Source organism: Myotis yumanensis, unplaced genomic scaffold (genome assembly GCF_028538775.1).
Source record: "Myotis yumanensis isolate MYYU_CA2020_CCGP unplaced genomic scaffold, mMyoYum1.0.hap1 SCAF_9, whole genome shotgun sequence".
Taxonomy (NCBI): Eukaryota; Metazoa; Chordata; class Mammalia; order Chiroptera; family Vespertilionidae; genus Myotis; species Myotis yumanensis.
Window position 1 is genome coordinate 51,361,689 of NW_027223760.1, and position 19,572 is coordinate 51,381,260.

Sequence of the window (19,572 nt, forward strand, 5' to 3'; positions counted from 1 at the left end):
GTCCAACGACCACCATTCTTCTCTCCCCGTCACTCACAGATCAATGTTAACACGCAGCCTGTTAGTGTTTAAAGTGATCCATTCAACATGGGAGAACCCCACAGCCCCTTGCCCCGCCCCCCCCAGCTCCCTGGGCCTGCAGCCTGGAGTCAGCCCCCCTCACCCATCTCCTCTCTGTGGCTGCAAACAATTGTGACCCAGGATGGAACTTAATGCACATTCCATAGGGGGCAGCGCCCTTGAGCAATCATTAATCCGGGGCTACAAGGTGACTCCAGGGTGCTGGGGACTGGGAGACAGAGGACGGGCAGACAGGGGCCCTGTTCTCGGGGAGGGGGGGGGTTGCAGCACCGAGAGGGGGTGGGGGAGGCAGATGCGGTGCCATAACTACGCTGAGTCAGGAGCCAAAAGGGCAGGAGGGGACTGTCAGGGACAGAGAGGGTGGTTCCTCAAAAAGAAACCACGCTACGCTTGCAGAAGTCCCTGTGCAGGAGGTGGGGTCCTGGGGTGGGCAGGGCAGTGAGGGCGGCTCAGGGTAAGGAGAGGGGCATCGTGGGTGGAGGGGGCTGCAAATGCTCAGGCCCAGAGACCAGGGTGGTTTGAGGGTACAGCAAGGCCCCCCATGTGTGTGAGGGAGGGTGGCCAGGTGGGGCCCTGGGCTATATCTTGATCCCCTTAAAGACTGGGAGTGCCATGCTAGGAGCTGCTAAGTGAGGTTCTAATGAATGAGATCCCCAGGACAGCCTGTGCTGGCAGAAGTGAGCAGATACACAAGCCACATAACGCAGAGTCCCATCCCCCCACCCCACTGGCTTCTTTCCGTGCAGAAAAGGAAACTGCCTTCCGCTGTCCCTTCTCCCTTCCCCCAGACTGTCTGAGAGGACAGTGGCTGGGCCCTTCCATGAGGGCACACACAGGCAGCGGGGAGCCCAGTGTTCCTGTGGGTTTGGGGGAGACCCTTGCAGAGCTGGGGACTAAGGCCACAATAAGAGCAGAAGAGGCCCCCCGGCCCAGCTGAGCACTTAGAACCATTTCCCAGCTAATCATCCATTCTACCCCCACTCGGGGCCACTGCCCCATTGAAAGGGCTGTATACGGGCCTCTGTGGACGGTGGCCTCTTCCTTAGCATGCCACCGGGGACAAGGGAGGGGCAGGGCACCGGATGGGGGGGGTCTCCATCACTGTGGGGTGTCTACTCTGCTTATGTTCCCATCTGCAAACTGTCACTCCCACCCCTGCCTGAGCCAACAGCAGTGCAGGTCCTCCTCCGGCCTCTGGGCCCAGGGAACACAGGGCCAGGTTAGCAGCTTCCCACAGGTGTGACCCCTCCTCCTCCCTCTCTCTCCTGTCCCTCCCCCACGCAGCTCCCCACTGTGTTCCCACCACAGATTCATTTATTAACTTGACTTTGCGTGTCAAATATCGTTTCCATTTAATTAAAAAACAACAGTTCATGTCACAGGGACGGCAGAGATACATGCTTTTGAATTGCGGCCGCGCAAGGACAGGAGGAGACACTGGCATGGCAGACAGGGCTGGTTTCCATGGACGGGTCATGCAGCCCATCCTCTGCCCAGGGACCCACGCGGCCATCCAGAGGGGCCAGGATGGTGTCTGGGTGGCGGGAGCTGCATCCCAAGCTGCGGGGGTGGGGTGGGGTGGGGGGAAGGGTGAGTGGGTGGCTGGGCAGGTGGAGGTGTCTCCCTGCAGCCCCCTCCACGGGAGACAGGCAGGGGTGCAGCAGGGGGCATTTAGGCTTCGCTGGCCTCCCGCTGCCTCGAGTCTGTAGACACATTGCATAAACCTAACACAGAGGAGGTTTACGATTTGAACTTGGACTTCACCGTAGCCCAGTGACACGTCGGCAGCCACCAGGCAGATTTTGGCAGGAGAGCGGCCAGCCCGGAAGCCGCTCCTAGACAATCCTGTATGGTTAGGTCCACACAGAGAATACACTGCATCCCTTTAGACCAAATAAGAGTAAATAATCATACCAATAGAAACTGGGCCTTTGACCCTTTCGCTTTATTAAAATGGCACGGAAATAGTAAAACCGTGTACTGATCACGGGATCCGCCTGCGAGCCCCCAGGGGAGCTGCCGATGAGCGCCCGGGCTCCCTGCCCGAGGCTGCAGACTCATGCGTTGAGCAATTCATGTTCTTTATCGGTTTTCCCCACGGCGTCAGGATTTGACAAGGGGTCGAGGTCAGCAAAGAGGCTGAACCAGGCAGTCAGGTCCGAGGCAGCCTTGGCGGGCTCTGGGGGGAGAAGAGGAGAGGTCAGCACACCACCTTCCAAACGCCCACCTCCCCCACGCTGCCTGCGGGGGCCCGGGCTCACTGTGAGAAGGGCGGCTGCTCACCCAGACAAAGCCCACTGCGCTTCACCTCTAAAACCCGTGAGGGAATTCCAGGTCCCTCTGCTCGTTGGCTGAGTCCATTTCTCAACCCTGGCCTGACGCTCAGAAAAGAACGAGCTCTTGGTTAAGCCCCACCCCGGCGGCTGTCCACAGCCCACAGAGTCGCCTAAGACCTCAGACCGGCTTCTTCACCATTAGCAGGAGATACCAGCTATTTCTGAAATCGGACTGCATGGCTGAGGAAGTGAGGAGTTTTCCAGGAGTCGTTCCCAATCCGCTGGGTCAAGAGAAATACGGGGGCCACTTTTCAGACTTCAAAGCCCCAGGCCCAGAAGAGGGTTGGAGTCCAGGCCTGGACGCTCAGGGTCACTGCCTTCTTCCATCCCCTCCCATCAGGCAGGGAAGGAGGCCTTCCATATGCCTCCCGGTCTCCCTCTGGGCTCTGAATCGTCCCCACCCCCTTTGGCCTCACTGGAGTAGTCTCTTCAGCGGCTCTCTTCCCAAACCACCTGCTCCCACTTCCTGAAGACCACAATTATAGAGCCAAATTGTTTCCCAGATGAGGAGAACTCTTTCAAAAGAGGGCCTGATGCAAGTGATTTCTAGAGAAGTCGGGGGCTCTGCTTTATCTAAACCATCCCACATGAGAATGGAAGTTCACCGGCCTGGATGACCTGTGCTTTTCTCCTTCTCCAACAGGTGGGAGTATCAAAAGCACCAAGAAAATGTCTCTCTGACAGGTGATCCTTCTAGCTAAGAGCAGCTAGGAATGTGCTTGCCATCTGGCTAAAAGGAGTCTCAAAAACCGCGGGCAGGGCACGTTGCTGAAAGTGGTTATATTAGAGCGATGGGGGAGAACTGGTGGGGTTAGACCACCATAAGCAGGAGATAATCAATGTATCTACTAGAGAGCTAAAGCTACTGTCAGCAAGGCTAGCTGGTAACAGGCAAGTATTACTGTGTGACATTAACTGAATTCCATGTGCAGCTAGCCCTCAAGACACTTGGTTTATTTTGATATGATGAACTGAGGCTTGAGCCATCTCAAGATTGTCTGGTTGGGGGTGGGGAACAACTGAAAAAAAAAAAAGGGAGTAACTGTCTTTTGTCATGTAGGAGGTCACACAAGGAAACTGTATGGAGCAAGACTGATTTAGGCGATTAGTCGATGCTTGATAGAGAATATCAAGATATCTTAAAGAGAGCCCCAGTAAATACACTTCAGACTCACTTCCCCTTCCTCCTAACCTCTGCACAGGCCTCCGAAGGCCCCGAGAGGGTGGGCGTGGCCCTGCAAGAGGCACCAGGTGCCTGTACTTTGGGGCAGGCCTCACAGTCCCCAGGCCTCCACTGTCGGGGAGAAAACCAGGTGCAACTACTTGCACATCACCTCCAAGAGCATCCTGGGAATGCTTTGTGAAGATAACAGACACTCCCCGTAACCCCCTGGGGTCAACCCAGGGAAAGTGGGTGCTGACCAGCGGGAGAGGGAGCTGCAAGTGCTGACGAGATCCCCAGAGGAGCAGATGTTCTCGGGGCCTGTCTCAAAAGAGAACAGAGCTCAAGAGCTTGCAAGGCCCTCTTCTGACAACGAAGAAACCTGGCTCTTCCTAAGCAGCCTCAGTAAACGCCTTGTTTGGTGGTGGCGATGGCATTTTCAGATAAAGACAGCCACCCTCAGTGGCCTTTCCTATCTTGCTGTTTCCACTCAATCTTAAGGGAGCAGCCAGTTACATGGAGACACACGTTTGATTCCTCCTCAGTAGATCTGACAAAGGGAATTATGAATGAGGCATTAAGCCAGAAAAAAAAAAAAGGAGAATGTAATATCTGGGATCATGCATGATTCCAGATATTACAGCAAAAGCAACCAGATTTTGAGGGAATTTTCTTGACTCTGGTGACGGCTGCATAATATAAATTTACCAGAATCCCACGAACCATCCCTGTACCGTGGGTGAATTTTATAGTATGTAAATTACAGTTCAATAAAGCGGTTTTTAAAAAATGAACACTATTTGGCGTCATCCAGGAGTAACATAACCTGATTCCTAGAAACTTGGCCCTGAAGCATTTTGCTTCTAAACCCAAATCACATCAAACAGTGGAAATGTGGAACGTTAAAACCGCGGTTCCACTGAGTGCCAGACAAAGCCGAACGAGGTGGAGGCTAACTGGGTAAAGGTTACCCCTTCCCTCTGCTTTTCTTCTGGACAACAAGGCCCATCGGTGCTCAGCAGGGCCTGGACCCTCCCCAGCACCCCTGGGCCTGGCCCAGATGCCTGGAGCAGGCTCTCACCCGCGGCGCCCGCACCAGCAGCCTGCAGCACCTGGGAGCGGGTTAGAAATGCACGCTTCCGGCGCCCACCTGACCTCCTGCATGGGAATCCCTGGCGGGGAGCCCAGGAATCGGTTCTAACGAGCGCCCTTCCCCGCCCCCGCCCCCCCCCCCCACCCCCACCCCCGTGACCGTGAAGCACGTGTACGTTTGGGAAGCGCTGCCACAGATGGTCTCCAAGGAGGCTGCCAGGGTCCCCATCTCCGTGAGAATCAGAGCCGGACCAGGAGACAGGCCCTCCTGGGAAACAGAGGGGGCCGCTTCGGGGCCCCACCTTCTCGCCAGGTTTTAAGCTCCTTGATCCTGTCAAGCAATCTGGGTTCAGGAGGCTGATGCTTCCGGAGAGAACCCGACTGATGGGGAGGAAAGCCAGGGGAGAGGCGTGGAGGGCAGCCTCACTGGAGTCCGCACGCTGTGCGCTACAGTGGGAACGCAGCGAGTTCGCTCTTCCTGGTTCAAAGTCACACCCAGCACTCATGTTGTAAAATGACCGCAGAGATCATGGCAGGAAGCGGCAGGTTCCCAGCATCATAGTTTCCAGAGCATTCAATGGACCACATTCTTAAAGGAGGCAGGTCAGGACGGAGCTGCTGTTTCTTTATAGAACGGGCCTGTTCTCTAAAAGTCCAGCTTCCGGACATAATAAAGTGTCCGTGTGTCAAGTCAGATTTTAAAGGTACCACAGAGACAAGTCCGAGTTTCAAGCCTCTCATCTAACGGACTGTCATGGCGGCTTCCTTCCATAAGACCACAAATGCCTCCTACCTAGATTCCTTCACAAAACACTGGATTTGTGAATGTGGTCCTCCTCATGACCCACACAGGCCACAGCTGGGATCGATGGAGTTGGGGGCTTCTCTGCATCAGAGGACATGAAGGAGGAAGAGCCTAAAGAAACCCCCTCTTTGGGGACTAAGAGCCTGGAGACAGCCTATCTCAGAACTGTCACAAGGACACGGGGCATCAGAATTTCCCTTGTCCCATGGGGTGAAGCAGGACATCAGCCAGTCTGCCATCGCATCCTCTGCTCAGAACTGCTATGAAGCATCCGGCCAACAGTCCCACTCTGTGCACGGAGGGGGACAGTGGTGTGGCCATGGCAGCCATTACATATTGTTTTTTGTTTTTTTTTTAAAATATATTTTATTGATTTTTTACAGAGAGGAAGGGAGAGAGATAGAGAGTTGGAAACATCGATGAGAGAGAAACATCAGCTGCTTCCTGCACATCTCCCACTGGGGATGTGCCCGCAACCCAGGTACATGCCCCTGACCGGAATCGAACCTGGGACCTTTCAGTCCGCAGGCCGACGCTCTATCCACTGAGCCAAACCGGTTTCAGCCATTACATATTGTTTTAAAATTTTAAAGACAAATGCAAAGCTCATCTGCAATTTCCCCCTCACACGCATCTCGTAGGGAATTGTTTAGGGGACAGTGCAGTGAGGGTCATGATGGACGGAATGCCAAGCCAGGGCTGGACCCTCTCAGCCTCTGCCAGGAAGACTTCTACTGGAAGATAACTCCGTGCTGCTAATATCCCTCTAATTGCCATCAACTGTTCTCTACGTGGTGTTAGTTGGCTGAGGCGGTTTTTTTCTTTTTTTTTTTTAACACAAAGGTGTGGCTAGAAAGACTCCCATCTCAGAGGCACTGTGTCAGGAGAGGGTGGTGAGGGTGGGGGCGGCAGCGCCAAGAGCTCTGTGAACAAATGACTATCCTAGAGCTCTCCATCCCTTTGATATGTCAACTGTGCTACCCATTTGCAGGAAACACATAAAATTTTATTGGAGCAATCCTGCCTCCTCTACTTACATAAGGGAAAATATAAATCAGCCAGGAGTATTGCTGGCGAAAATAACACCCTGCAGAGTAGCTCTCTACCGTGAAGTAACTGCACCAGTGTGGGGGGTGCATGCAAACGCCCGGGTGGGGCTGATGGCCACAGCCCAGGGAGCTCTGGCGAGGGGTGGGCTCATCCTTGCCCTCGGCATCGGCACGGGGTGTCCCTTTGTCCAGATCTCCACACGACTCATTCTTTCACCTTCTGCAAGTCTTGGCTCGGGTCTCATCTTCTCAACAAGAATCCTTTCATTCTGCAGCCTGCCCTGCAGCCCCGCAACACTCCCTATCCCCTGCCTCTACTTTTTCTTACTTTCTCTCTCTCTCTCTTTTTTTTTTTTTTAGGACTACCAAAACCATATTTTTTCTTTTCTCCATAACATTGATCAGTTTCTAACCTACAGTGTTATTTGCTTCTTTATTCTGTTCATCGTCTTCTCTCCACTAGAAGGTGAATTCCAGGGAGGCAGAAAGCTTGTCTTTTGAGTTCTCAGACGAATCCCCAGTGCCTGGCACTCAGAAGGACCCCGTACATATTTGCTGAATGAATGAGAAACTTGCCAAAGTGCTAGTAGGGCGGTGGCCCCAAGGGAGACTTGGTTTGGCTGAGAAATAAATGGCCGCCCTGTAAGACCTCTTTCCCTTTCCATGGGAGAGCTCGCCTTTCTCTCTTGCGGTCAGAACACCTCTGTCCTTAGACCCTGGTGTGGTTTTGTGTCTCTCCCTTGGACTTGGGGCAGGGCTGACGTGCAAAGGCCTGGGCCTCTGTTCTTGTCATTGCTCTAGGGCCCAGTGCCGGGGTCCCTTCACGGGCGCTGGGCTGAGGCCTCACTCTGCCTGCTCAGGAAGAGGGCGTGGAGTCTGATGTGTAGGCGTCAGAGTGGGGCACAGCTATCCTGGCCAAGTGGGGGCACTGCCAACAAGGGGCTCAGATGGCAGCAGGGACGCTGGTGCCTCCAAAGCAGGGGGTTTGAGTGGGGTTCATCCTGCAGCGTGGCTGGATGAGAGATCGGAGTTGTAGATGCCAGCTCGGCCTTCCGACTCCCCCACAGCTTGTCAGACCTCCACCGCAGGTGGGTGGGGTGAGGCTCAGTCGTGGCTGGTCTTGCTTATCTGGAGCTCCGTGCAAGAGGCGGTGAAACCAGAGGTGAAAACCCAGGACAGGAATGTATTTTTGGATTTCATGTCTCCTTCCTATCTCTAACTCCATTTCTGAAAAGAAATGAGATGGCTACCCAACAGGACTCACAAAGGAAGATAAAAGGGAGGATGGGTTTCATAGAGAAGAAGGAGGACTTTTTTGTCTTGCCCACCAACTCTTGTGTCCATGATCTCATCTCCAACGACCTGAGGTTTCTTTAATAGCCCATAATTACTTAATCATCCCAGCTCTGCCGTTTGTTCTCAGCTTTAAGTGCCAGATAAACAAGTTGTTTATTAAGGAGCTAGCCTAAATTCATGGAAAATCCAAAACAATTTGAGAATTTCTTAATACTGTCTTATAATTAAAGCAGTACGAAAGGAGAATCACATATTGAAATACTAGAAAACGGTTCCCTTCCCAAGCTCTATTTGATTAGAAACTCAAACTTAAAAATTGAAATTTCAACCTGTGTCTTAGTTTTCAACTCATCAAATCAATGTGGCTTCCAGGCCAGCTGTTCTCAACCAGTGTGCAGGCTGCTGGCACGCCCTGGTGTGCCCTGACCCCTCATCAATGCTTCTGACCACTCTGATGAGTGTGGACATGGTTCCTGCTGTCACTGGGGCTACATGGGACTGTTGGGCCATTGCTTCAGGCAGGAGTGAAACTGCTGAGCTGAGAGCACACTCAGGGTAGGGGTGGGCCATGATCGGGAGAGAGCAAGAGCAAGATAAAACTTAGTGTGAAGAGTTAAGAAGCCCAGTGTCGTGTCAGTTGGCACTCAGTTGGGGATGTGGAGAACTTTTTCTCATGAGAGTCCACAAGGGCACTCAGGAGGGTGATGGCCGGGGAGGGATGGCCAAGCCAACGGGGCCATGGCTGTGAAGGCAATCTGATCTCTCAAGTACGCCAGGAACGCGTCTAAAACCAAAAAGGCAATGAGATTGAGAACCACTCTGCTCATCCTGTATGAATAACAAATGTTAACAAAGGAAGAAAATTGTGAGAAGGAATAGATTTTAAACCCTGCAACATATCTTACAGCTAGAATGTGATTCTAAGATTTCAGCTGAAAAGTCCCTGGAGATAAAATGATAAAAGTTAAGAAACAAACCAAAAAGACACTAGATAGGAAACAAAAATCAGAAAACTCAGGAAAAAAAAAAGATGAAGCAAGAAATAGGCCTTTGGATGAAAAACAAAACAAAAGAAAGAATGAACAAACAGCCCTAGCTGGTTTGGTTCAGTGGATAAGCATAGGCCCTTGGCTGAAGAGTCTCAGGTTTGATTCCAGTCAAGGGCATGTACCTCGGTTGCAGGCTTGATCCCTGGCCTTGGTCGGGATGCGTGCAGGAGGCAACCAATTGATGTATCTCTCTTACTAGATGTTTCTCTCTCTGTCTTTCCCCCTCCCTTCCAATCTCTTTAAAAACCAATGGAAAAATAGCCTCAGGTGAGAATTAACCAAAAAACAACAAAGAATAAACAAACAAAAACCCCACATTTCAACCCCTGTAGTACATACCTTGCAGTGAGGCCTTTAAGTCTTTCATATTTTGGTCTAAAAGCTGTGAAGGAAGGAATCCTGAGCCTGTCTGGGGCTTGAGGTCAGGCTCTCCTGGGGTCATGGTGGGTGCTGGCTCCTTCAGCTGACCGTCTCCAAACACAGCAGCCCACTCCTTGCTGAATTCGCCCTCGTCCAGGGAGGATGCGTTGAAGATCTCACTCAGCAGCAGCATGTCATCTTTGTCAGCACCTTCAGGTTCCAGATTCCCAGCCATCGGGCCCAGGCAAGCTGAGCAAAGAAACAGCACAAAAGTCATCACCACGGAGGGCCAAGCCCTTGGGGGCAGTAAATGCAGTAGGGGCTGGGATGGGACAGATTGGGCAATGGCTAGAGTTAGAAAACGTTAATCAAAATATAAATCAACCCCATTATAGCTTCTCTTAAGGCATTTCAGAATTAACTTTCTTCCTCATTCCCTTACCTTCAAAGCAAGTCTAATTTTTGAGCATCATTAGAATTGATTAAAATTGTTTCCACAAAAATTTTAAGGTTTTGGTTTTACCTTCATATAAAAAGCAAATCTACCACCAAGACATTTCTCAGATATGAAACAAAGCCAGGATTGGAGGCATGTTGTACATATACTCCTTGTTTATACAGCTTCCTGAATCTTCCCCAACAAGCCTAAATCCACAGCCTGCATGACATGTGGCAGCCTGCCCTCCATCAGGATGGGAGAGGACCCTCCCCACACCCTGCCTGGCCCGGGAAGCCATGGAAAGTCCAAGAATGACCAGGAAAGGCATCCTCGCTTCCTCTCTCCTTTGCTGCAACCCAACTGCATAAAGCAAAGAAAAGGTGGCTCTGGTTTGCCTGAGGGCGTCGGTGAAAGGTTGACAGGAAAACAGGACAAACCATGGAACCACCTAGAGCAAGGGTGGGGGACATCCAGCCCATGGGCCATACAAGACCCACAAAATCATTTGGTTTGGTCCTGCCCAGGCAACTTGCAGGCAAGACTCAAAATTCAATAAATCTAGGAGCTTTTTCCATACCAACATAAATTTACAAGTGAATCACATTAAGGGCATGATGTTATAAATATCCAAACGGCCCTTGGCAGAAACAAGGTTCCCCATCCCTGACCTAGAGGATGAGCTCTTAGGCCAGAGACACAGCCTTGGAGGGTTGGAATGAGCACGGGACCTGAGGGGAGCCTGGACCACCTTTTGCCTGCTGTGTGGCTGCAGCAAGACCCTTATAAAACCCCTGGGCCCCTATTTTTTCCATCTGTACAATTACAATATTAATAATGCCTGCCTCGGAGTATGATCATGAGGACCAAAAAGAAATATACCTTAAACTTCACCGCCCGGGCCGAAGGAGGACTTAAGAGCGCCATTCTTACAATACTAGTATGAACACTGACAAAACACCACACAGAGAACACAAGTAGAATGGGGCATTTATCAGAAATCCTGCAACAAGATCTTTCATTGAGTGTTCTACATATTTTTTAAAACCAAGGGCTGATGGTTTCATCAACTGCAGCTTTGTTGTGGTCGTTAATTGCCACCTGGGAACTGAAGAGAGTCAGGAAGTGAAGGAACAATCACAATTTATACATTCTCTGAGCTACACTGCAATTCTGATATGTCATATTAAGTGAGTTTAGTAGGTTTTCCACAAATACATGAGATAATTACTAAGTGAAGGCTTTTTTTTTTTTTTTAATAAAGCTTATCTCTGTTAGCTTTACTGGATTATTTTCAACCACAGTTTCTATAAAGATCTGCAGATTGAGGGGATTTTTGGTGTGCTGAGCAGACTGGCTGTAAGTCAAGGAGGGGAGGAGTCCAGTCACTCTCTTATCACTGTGGTTTATAAATAGCAGCAAAACATCACTTTAGTTGGACATCTGACTAATTTAAACCTTCTTATTGTTTGCGTAATCATAGAAATCGGCACCGAGATGTAGCCTGTAGGTGTGGTGGTGAGAAGATGGGGAAATTAACCGGATGATGCAGGACACTAAGCCTGTGTGTGGTGGGAAAGGCAGGGCAGGTGAGGTGAGACAGCCCATCTCTACAAGGAAAGGAAAGGAAGGAACATGGGGTGACAAGGCGTGTCTGTCAACTGCATCTATGCATCTGCCTTCCCCCGCTCTGTCAGCCTCTCTCTTTTTACATGTAACCTCACAAATATCTCTACTTCCAACTTTCAGTTGGGGTGAAATGTCCAAACCTTTTCGCATGGTTTACTTTCTGGCCCAACTGAAAGCAGATGATTGCTAAACCAAACCCGTGTCAATGAAACCCATTCAAATCCTTGTGTGCCTAGAGGGACGGGTGACTTTACATGAACATTGGGAATGATGGGTGTTCCTCCTGAAGTCACTTTACAGCCTCCACTAAGTCACACCCTGGGGAAGGCGTGCCTGCTTGCATCTAGATATCAATCCAGGGCAGAACACAATGAACATCAGTGACAACAAATAATAAACTTTGAGCCTTCCAGAAATAACCACAGACTGAAAAAGCTCTACCTTTGTGTTTACTGTTTAGGGTTTGTGTGATGGATGGTATATAGAGTGGACTTCTTGAGTTTGGCTAACTCAGTATCCCTTTCCTCCTTTTCTTGTTTTCCCTTTGGGGAAACACCTTCTCCAACGTGATCCTAGTGAGACATCACGTAAGATGTGTCATTTTGCCTCATCCAAGTGGGTGTGTGACATAGGCTGGCCAGAGTCCCGCATTTTGCAGGCCTTGGTGACCGGCTCAGGGGTGGGTACATGCCAGAGGCTTCCCTGGGTTGGTATATGGAAGGAGGAGGGAAGAGGTTCTCTCTGTCTTTAGGATTCCAAGTTCTAAAGATGCAGTGTTGAGGCCCCAGCTGTGATGGAGCCAAGCATAGAGATAGCATCGGAAGTTGGAGAGAGAATGCTGACAACACTGTCTAAGCCCCTGGATCCAGCCTTGCTTGAAGCCAACCCACCACTGCGTGTCCCCAGTACCCTATACATTCATTCCTTTTCTTTCCTTTTTAATTTTAAAGCTAAACTATTTAGAAAAGGGTACCATTACTTCCAACCAAAAGACTCCTGATTAATATTGTATCCAATCAAACTCACCCTCAGTGACAGAAGTGAGAAAAGGACCCGTGGTAAGGATGATATTGTCTAGAGCTATTTCAAAATAGAGTTTGAGGTCTACCATGGAATTTGGCCTATGACTTGGTGTCCTGGTTTTTTAACAACTGAAGCAGAACGTTTGCTCTTTTAAGAAAACTTATTACTTAACTCAGAGCAATGAAACTGGCACTGACTTGAACCAGAAAACAAGAAAACCTCCCAATTATTGCCCTGATAATTAAGATGCTTGAGATTACTATGCATACTTGTAAGAAAAACTTAATTACAAGCAGAAAAGGACAGGTCTGGGTCTGTAACCAGACAAGTCAAGACTTGAAAAATAACACTAGTCAGCTGGCTCTTAAGAATCACGATCTCCTTTTCATAGGAAGTAATTCAACTCAACTGTGAGAACACACAGGGAAATACACAGAGATATGACAAGGTCTTTGAAAGAAGCCTTGGTAAGAGCTATACAGCCCAAGTCACAGCTGCTACCAGTAGACGAGAAAGACTGCTCCTGAGCTATGCCATCCTATCCTGCTCTTGTCTTTAAGGATGAACAGAGGCTGACCAGAGGCGGTCGAGCTCTCAGGTGTCAAGTCCCCAGATGCTACTCCAAGCCATCATCTTCCTTCTCTAGTTCTCTAAAGAAGGTCTCACTTATTATCATGGTTCCAATCTCATCTGGGAAGATTCTCAAATCTCCATGTGCAATTCCAAGGGTTTTTGGAACTCTGATGACACACTCCTGACTTGGGGACCCTTCAGGGTTTGCCCATTGGCCAGCTTGCTGACACTCTCCAGAAAAGGCACCCTCCCCTTATACCTTTTTTCAATTCAGTTGTGAGATTATTATCCCTTACTCAAAACCTTCAATGGTGCCTGGCCAGCGTGGCTCAGTGGTTGAGTGGCGACCTATGAACCAGGAGGTCACGGTTTGATTCCCGTCAGGGCACATGCCCGGGTTTCGGGCTTGATCCCCGGTGTGGGGTGTGCAGGGGGCAGCCAATCAATGATTCTCTCTCATCATTGATGTTTCTATCTCTCTCTCCCTCTCCCTTCCACTCTGAAATCAATAAAAATATATTTCTAAAAAACACCCACCTTCAATAGCTCCCTCTGCCTACTGAGTAAAGAAACACTCGTTATAGTGATTTTAGAACCACTATGGTCAAGCTCTAACTCAGCCCTTTAAGTAACACTGCCTTCTGGGAAGCCTATGATTTGACAAAACGCTGCCATTTCTCAACTGTGCCTTCCTGCCTTTCTGCCTGGAAACCTGCTGTTTTCTCCCAATGAGATGCCCAAGAGAAGAATCACACTCAACTGAAAGGGATCTTAGAGGTCGTCTCCTCTAACTCACTGTACAAGGCCATGCAATCTATTACGTACACATTATCTGGCTGGAGACTCATGTTTTCTCAGCACAGCTTTCACTTCGGAGCCTGTGGAGGATCTCATATATAAACTAGTACCTAAGCTTTGGTCGTTGTAAGGGTTTCTAAGGTCAGATGACTCCACTGGCCGCCCCACAGAGCTCTTGGTTGCAGGTGCCGTGGCAAAATGGCCAGGATGGCAGAATCGGTCAGCATGTCCACCCCGCGCTGCCCAAGCGTTCAAAAATAAAAGCCCTACGCCCCTGGGAGAACATTCCTTCGGAAAACTGATCCCGAACCAGTGAGCTCTGACTGATTCTGGCCCAAGGAGTTTTTCAAAGAGTGAAAACTGACATACAGAGGAAGCTCTCTCAAGTTCAAACAGAGTGTGGGCGACAGAGAGCTAATGTGGGAAAGTGGAGGCAGCCCCCTCAGGGAATATTTTTGAAATCATACTGAGTTTCATGACCTCAGCATAAACTAGAAACACAGAAGATGGAAACAACTACACAGACCGAAAATGAGAGCACAGGAAAACAGAAAAATGTCACCCAAGGTACCTTCATCTGTGTGTGAAACAGGAAGACTGTTCTCTGGTTTTCTCCCTGGTCCCCACTCTCAGTGCTATGACTAACGGCAAAGGCTGCACGCTTGCAACACACACGTGAACCCCCAAACACCAACACCATCCTCATACCACCCAAGTGAGAGTACAGGGGGAAAGATGGGTAGGAAATTACCTCCCAAAAATGTCTAACAAGAAAAATATTCTTCATCGTAAAAAGCTCTGGTCCCAAATTGTACTTGTATGGAATTCAAGAATACTTCTAAAAACTCCCTTCTGGTGAAAAAGTCATAGATGATAAGAACGTTTGGGGAAAAACCCACTATCTTGGAAACACAGACATACAACAAACAAACAAAAAGCACTCCCCCCAAAACAAACAAAACAACAACACACAACCCAATAGGGCTAGACGTGAGCAGACACTCAGAAAGGACTCTTGGAGGATCCCAGCCTGCTCCTCCAGTTAGCACTAGATCTTAACAAGCAAGCAATCTTACTGACACACTCAACACCAGGATGGGTAAATATCCAAAGCATCCCACAGACTACACACAATCAAGTAAGAACAGTATTGGTTTTAACAGCGCACCATGATTTTATAGCAGTTCATCCGAGGACGCTGAGGGAGGCAGGGAAAAGGGATTTACGAGGAAAGATAACAACTCAGTATCGGCCACATTTCGTGTGAGGAAGCAATCGGATTCCCGGTCAGTTATTTATGGAGAACTGCGGGAGAAGGTTTGAATGACTCAGGAGGACCTGGGCCCAGAGCCAGAAACATGTGTTCTTGCTGTGGACAAAAGGGTCTCACCCAGGCCTATGGGAGCTACTGAATGAACTTCTCAGTTGTTCTGACGTTTGGCCAGAATTTAGAGTCGTTACGTCTGGACGTAGTAACCAAGGAAGTCGCAGAAGACAAACATTGAAATTGTAGCATGGACAATTAACCCTGCTGAACATCGGTTCAGTGAGTCCTGTCTGGAGAGGGATCTTTTGGGTGAGGCTGAGTGATGAGATTTAGGTGAGCTGAATTCATCTAACTCTCTTGCTTCAGCCACTCCTTTCTGTTCAGTTACCTGATGGTTCTTTTCTTGGCCCAGCTTGGAGGAACACAAAGATTTCTACACGTTGCAACGTGTGCACTGAGGTTGGGGTTGTTACATGTGGTCACAAGGTGAAGTCACAGCCGCTTTCAAGTATCTCAGAATGTCATTCAGTTTCTGTTTTCAGCTTAAACCCTTTTTATAAACTGGCCAAAGATTCATGTTCCATAACACTACCTATTGATAGGAGAAAACACTTTTCTCTCTGATGCCAAATCAGCGCGATTTCCCCGGCAATGGCTCCGGGAGAATTGTCTCCTTGCTGTTGTCAGGAGCAGTCTGCTTTTTGATGACATTATTCCACAGCTTGGCCATGACTGGTCTCACAGAATTACCCTGAGAGGGAACCGGAGCCCCAGGCTGCAGGGCGCCAGAGCTTACAGCCCCTAGGTCCTCTAAAGTCAGCCATCCCTGGATTAAGCTCTTTTAATTTCTTTATGGTTTAATGTCCTGCATATTATTATCAGTGTTTTAATTCAGGATCCGGGCCTTCTGGCAATTTTCCGAAGGGCACACATTTGCATGTCAAGTAATTAACAGAGTGTTCCTTCCTTCAGCCATCCCAAGTTCTCTGTGCACTGAGAGAATATTTGTATACTCGTGGCCATGTTCATGCTTAAGCTGATGCTACCCTGGGGATTGCCAAGGCAGAACAGGTAGATAGTGGGAAAGCATGGCTTGTGACTAAAGAAGGGCTTTGTGGGTTGGCAGAGATAAAGAGGAAAGAGAAATCATGTGACAATGTATTTCACAGAGAAAATTTGTAAATCAATTTTTTTTTTTCTGCCTGAAAAAAAAAATACACATTTGGGAGATAGAGCACTTTCATCTCTCTATCTTTAGAGTTAAACTGAGTGCAAAAAAATAAATAAATAAAGGATATGAGCTGCTATTCTGTGAAACAAAGATTGTAACTATAAACCAATGAGATCACAGTTGTTTTAGAAAAGTAGAAAGATACCCTTATTTCAATGTATCCTGGCACACGCTTTGGAGGAAGCTTATGAAAGTCAGCATGTGTCACAGACAGCAGCATTTCTGGTTTAATTCTGTAAAGAAATGCATGGTGACTGGGTGAGGGTCCTACCATTACGAAGTAAAAATGTCCAATCCCAAACCCAAATCCCCTTTTTTTGGTAAGAAGGGAGAAACATGAGAATATAGACTCATATTTGCTTGTGTCTATGTAAAACATGCTGGAAGGTACACTGGGGGATGGGAATATTGGAAGAGAGGGGAGAATGGGGAACAGGAATGGGAGTGAGAGTTTTTTACTTGTACATTTTATTATCAATTTTTGTACCAATGTGAATACACCACTTATTCAAAAATAGTTTTTTTTAAATAATGAAATTAAATAGGAGATGATAAAATCAAAGACCAAATTATGTACACAAGAGGTTGGAAATAGGAGAAATAACAATCTTCCTATCAAAATAGGTTAAAGCATATGTATGATTATAAACATATTTATTAAATATTAAGACGTGAAAACTAGGTGATGTGCACCTAGTGCTTGCTATAGCCTTTATCTCACCTTTGAAAGACTGAAATATTTCCCCCTCCAAAAAATAATTTATTACAAAACCTTTACTCCATCATCAAAATATTCTACCCTTAGCCAAGAAGGAAACATTTTTATGAAAATGGGGCCATGTATGGCCATCTGCATTAATTACTTGCTTATTACTTTCTTAACTGGCATGATCTCAATCAATAGTCATTCTGATAAGATAAACATGGACATTCATAATATACTGCACAGTATGTTGCCTGGAAAAAGAGGAAAGCAGGTTTCTGCCCTCAGGTTTATATCCTTAAACCCTAGAAACTTAATGTCAGAGTTCTGCCACTTTTCCATTTCTGATAACAAAACAAAACAAAACATTAATCAATGCCCTGTTTCTAGATTTTCTTCCTCCCACAGTCTGTGAATTAAATCCAAAGCACACTTGGAATGAGTCAAGAAAGTTAGTGGCTCCAGTTAACTGGAGTCTGTAGGATGACCTTTCTAGTCCTGTAAGAAAACTGAAAGACCAGGGTAGACCATGTGCCCGCAGCAAGGACAGGGCTGCTCTAGAGCATGGTTCAGAATCTCAGGGGTACTCTGGACTCCTGGTCAATCATTAGAAGTAAACCCTTGGGAGGATGGGGAGCAATTGTTAGGACCGGGTTGTGCACACTCAACTTCTTAGAATTACTTAAGGCTATGCAGGTCTCATACAAATCCATGCTTCTGAATTCTCTTTTGGATGGTTACTCAGTAAATGATTTTAGGCTTGGTAACTTGGGTGTGGGACCTAGCTAGCAAACTCTCTGAATGTGACAAAGGTTCAATGGATATGCAACACAGTACACCTTCAGAACAACATTTCCAGGCCTACTGTGGCGACTGCTTACCATTTGAAGAGAGTCCCTGTGTCCGAGCTCATGAAAGACCCTTTCATACATGATCTCCAGTCTTGACAACAACCCACCAGGACTCTCTCTACTGGCTCCATTTTACAAATGAGAGCAACTGAGGTTAAGAGAGTTTAAGCAGGAAGCAAATGATTGAAGGCCATACAGATCATTTATGGTGTACCAGTGTTCAAATCCAGGCCTCTCTGATTCTGAAAGTCACGTTTTCTCCACCACAACACATAATCTTTGACATCCTAACTTTTAGCTTTAGGCACTTTGACATCTTGAAATTAATTATATTAAGGATGACAGAGTCCACTTACTAACATGTGCTTGAGCATATTAAAGTTCATTTATGAAGACAAATGACAGTCACCTATTCAAAAGATAAACATTACATTTCCCTGCATGTGAAACCGCTATTAAAAAAATGAAACAAATTATAAGCCAAAAGAAAGGCAAAAATCTTACCACCTTCCTCGGGTGTCATGTTCACTAGTTCATCTATCCGCCCATCAGAGGAGGGGAAAGAAAACGAAATCATGAGTTAATTTTGTAAGGAGTTTGGATCAAATGATTACAGTTGAGTCATTTTCTTGCATCTGCATTACCTGAGCACGCATTATGTGGAGAGCTCTTGTCTAAGGGAGAGAAATCACTCTTTCCTTCTTCAGCTGTGAATACAAGATGCAGCTGGTTAACAGCGATTCAGAGTGGTGTGTGTGCTCACATGCTATCAATCGCAGTGTAAGGTCAACACACAGTTTTGGGAAGAAATGGCATCCACAACTCACTCACCAGAAGCAGGGGTCCTCGGATTATGTTTTACTCGAGCTGTTGGCTCTCAATGAATGCTGAGTTAACAGCCCTGAATCTTTGCTTTGTTTAGCGAAAAACGGATCTAACGATTCTCCTTCCATGGACACATGTGCAACTGAAGTGGCTGACTATTCCTTGATGGTGCTAATGAACTTCAGCCATATGGGCCTGACTACAGTATAAGGGCAGATCACTGAGTGAAAGAAGCCAGTCTGTAAAGGCTACATATTGCATGACTCCAACTATGCAACATTCTGGAAAAGGCAAAACTATGAACACAGTAAAAAGACCAATGGTTGCCAGGAGTTTGAGGGGAGGGAGAGATGAATAGGTGAAGTCACAGGGGATTTTTAGGGCAGCAAAACTATTCTGTATGATACTGTAATGGTGAATACATGCCATTATACATTTGTCAAACCCATAAACTATAAGACACCAAGAGTGGACCGTAATGTAAACTATGGACTATGGGTGATAAGATGTGTCAACATTGGTTCATCATTTATAACAAATGCACCACGCTGGTGGGGGATGTTGATAATGGAGGAGGCTATGCACATGTGGACACAGGGGGTATGTGGGAAATCTTAGTAACTTCTGCCCAATTTTGCTGGGAACCAAAAACTACTCTAAATAATGTGTGTGTGTGTGTGTGTGTGTGTGTGTAAATATACAAACACAATAGAACAGTCTTAAAACTTGATTTGTGCATATGAACATTAGACTTTCTATAAGTCCCAGACTAAAAGATGACATTTCATTTGAATGGATTCAATTATGTGTATATATAAAAGAAGGTGATCAACATTTATAGTCTCAAAATATTACGTAAATACCACGAGCAAGTAAACATATTGCACGGAGGAAAAGAAAATTTGATTCTCCTGTATTGCCACAAATTGCATGAACATATGATTTATGTAGATATGCAACCCGAATATAAATAGAATCAACCAGAGTTTACATTTTCCCACAGAAC

At 47.5% G+C, this 19,572-nt stretch overlaps 1 protein-coding gene across 7 annotated transcripts in view; it reads right to left on the bottom strand.

The window, feature by feature from the left end:
• Positions 1–1,998: 1,998 nt before the first annotated feature.
• ICA1 (islet cell autoantigen 1) overlaps positions 1,999–19,572 on the bottom strand; it is a 110,838-nt gene continuing 93,264 nt past the window's right edge. For 5 of the 7 annotated variants that reach the window (XM_070424338.1, XM_070424337.1, XM_070424343.1 and 2 more), the window contains exons 11-14: positions 18,386–18,448; positions 18,246–18,278; positions 9,210–9,479; positions 1,999–2,260 (exon numbers count right to left, since the gene is read on the bottom strand). In XM_070424338.1, coding sequence (XP_070280439.1) covers positions 2,139–2,260; positions 9,210–9,479; positions 18,246–18,278; positions 18,386–18,448 — 488 coding nt within the window. In that variant the 3' untranslated portion in view covers positions 1,999–2,138. The remainder of the gene's footprint in view (positions 2,261–9,209; positions 9,480–18,245; positions 18,279–18,385; positions 18,449–19,572) is intronic. The other 2 variants (XM_070424344.1, XM_070424339.1) reach the window with 1 other exon arrangement.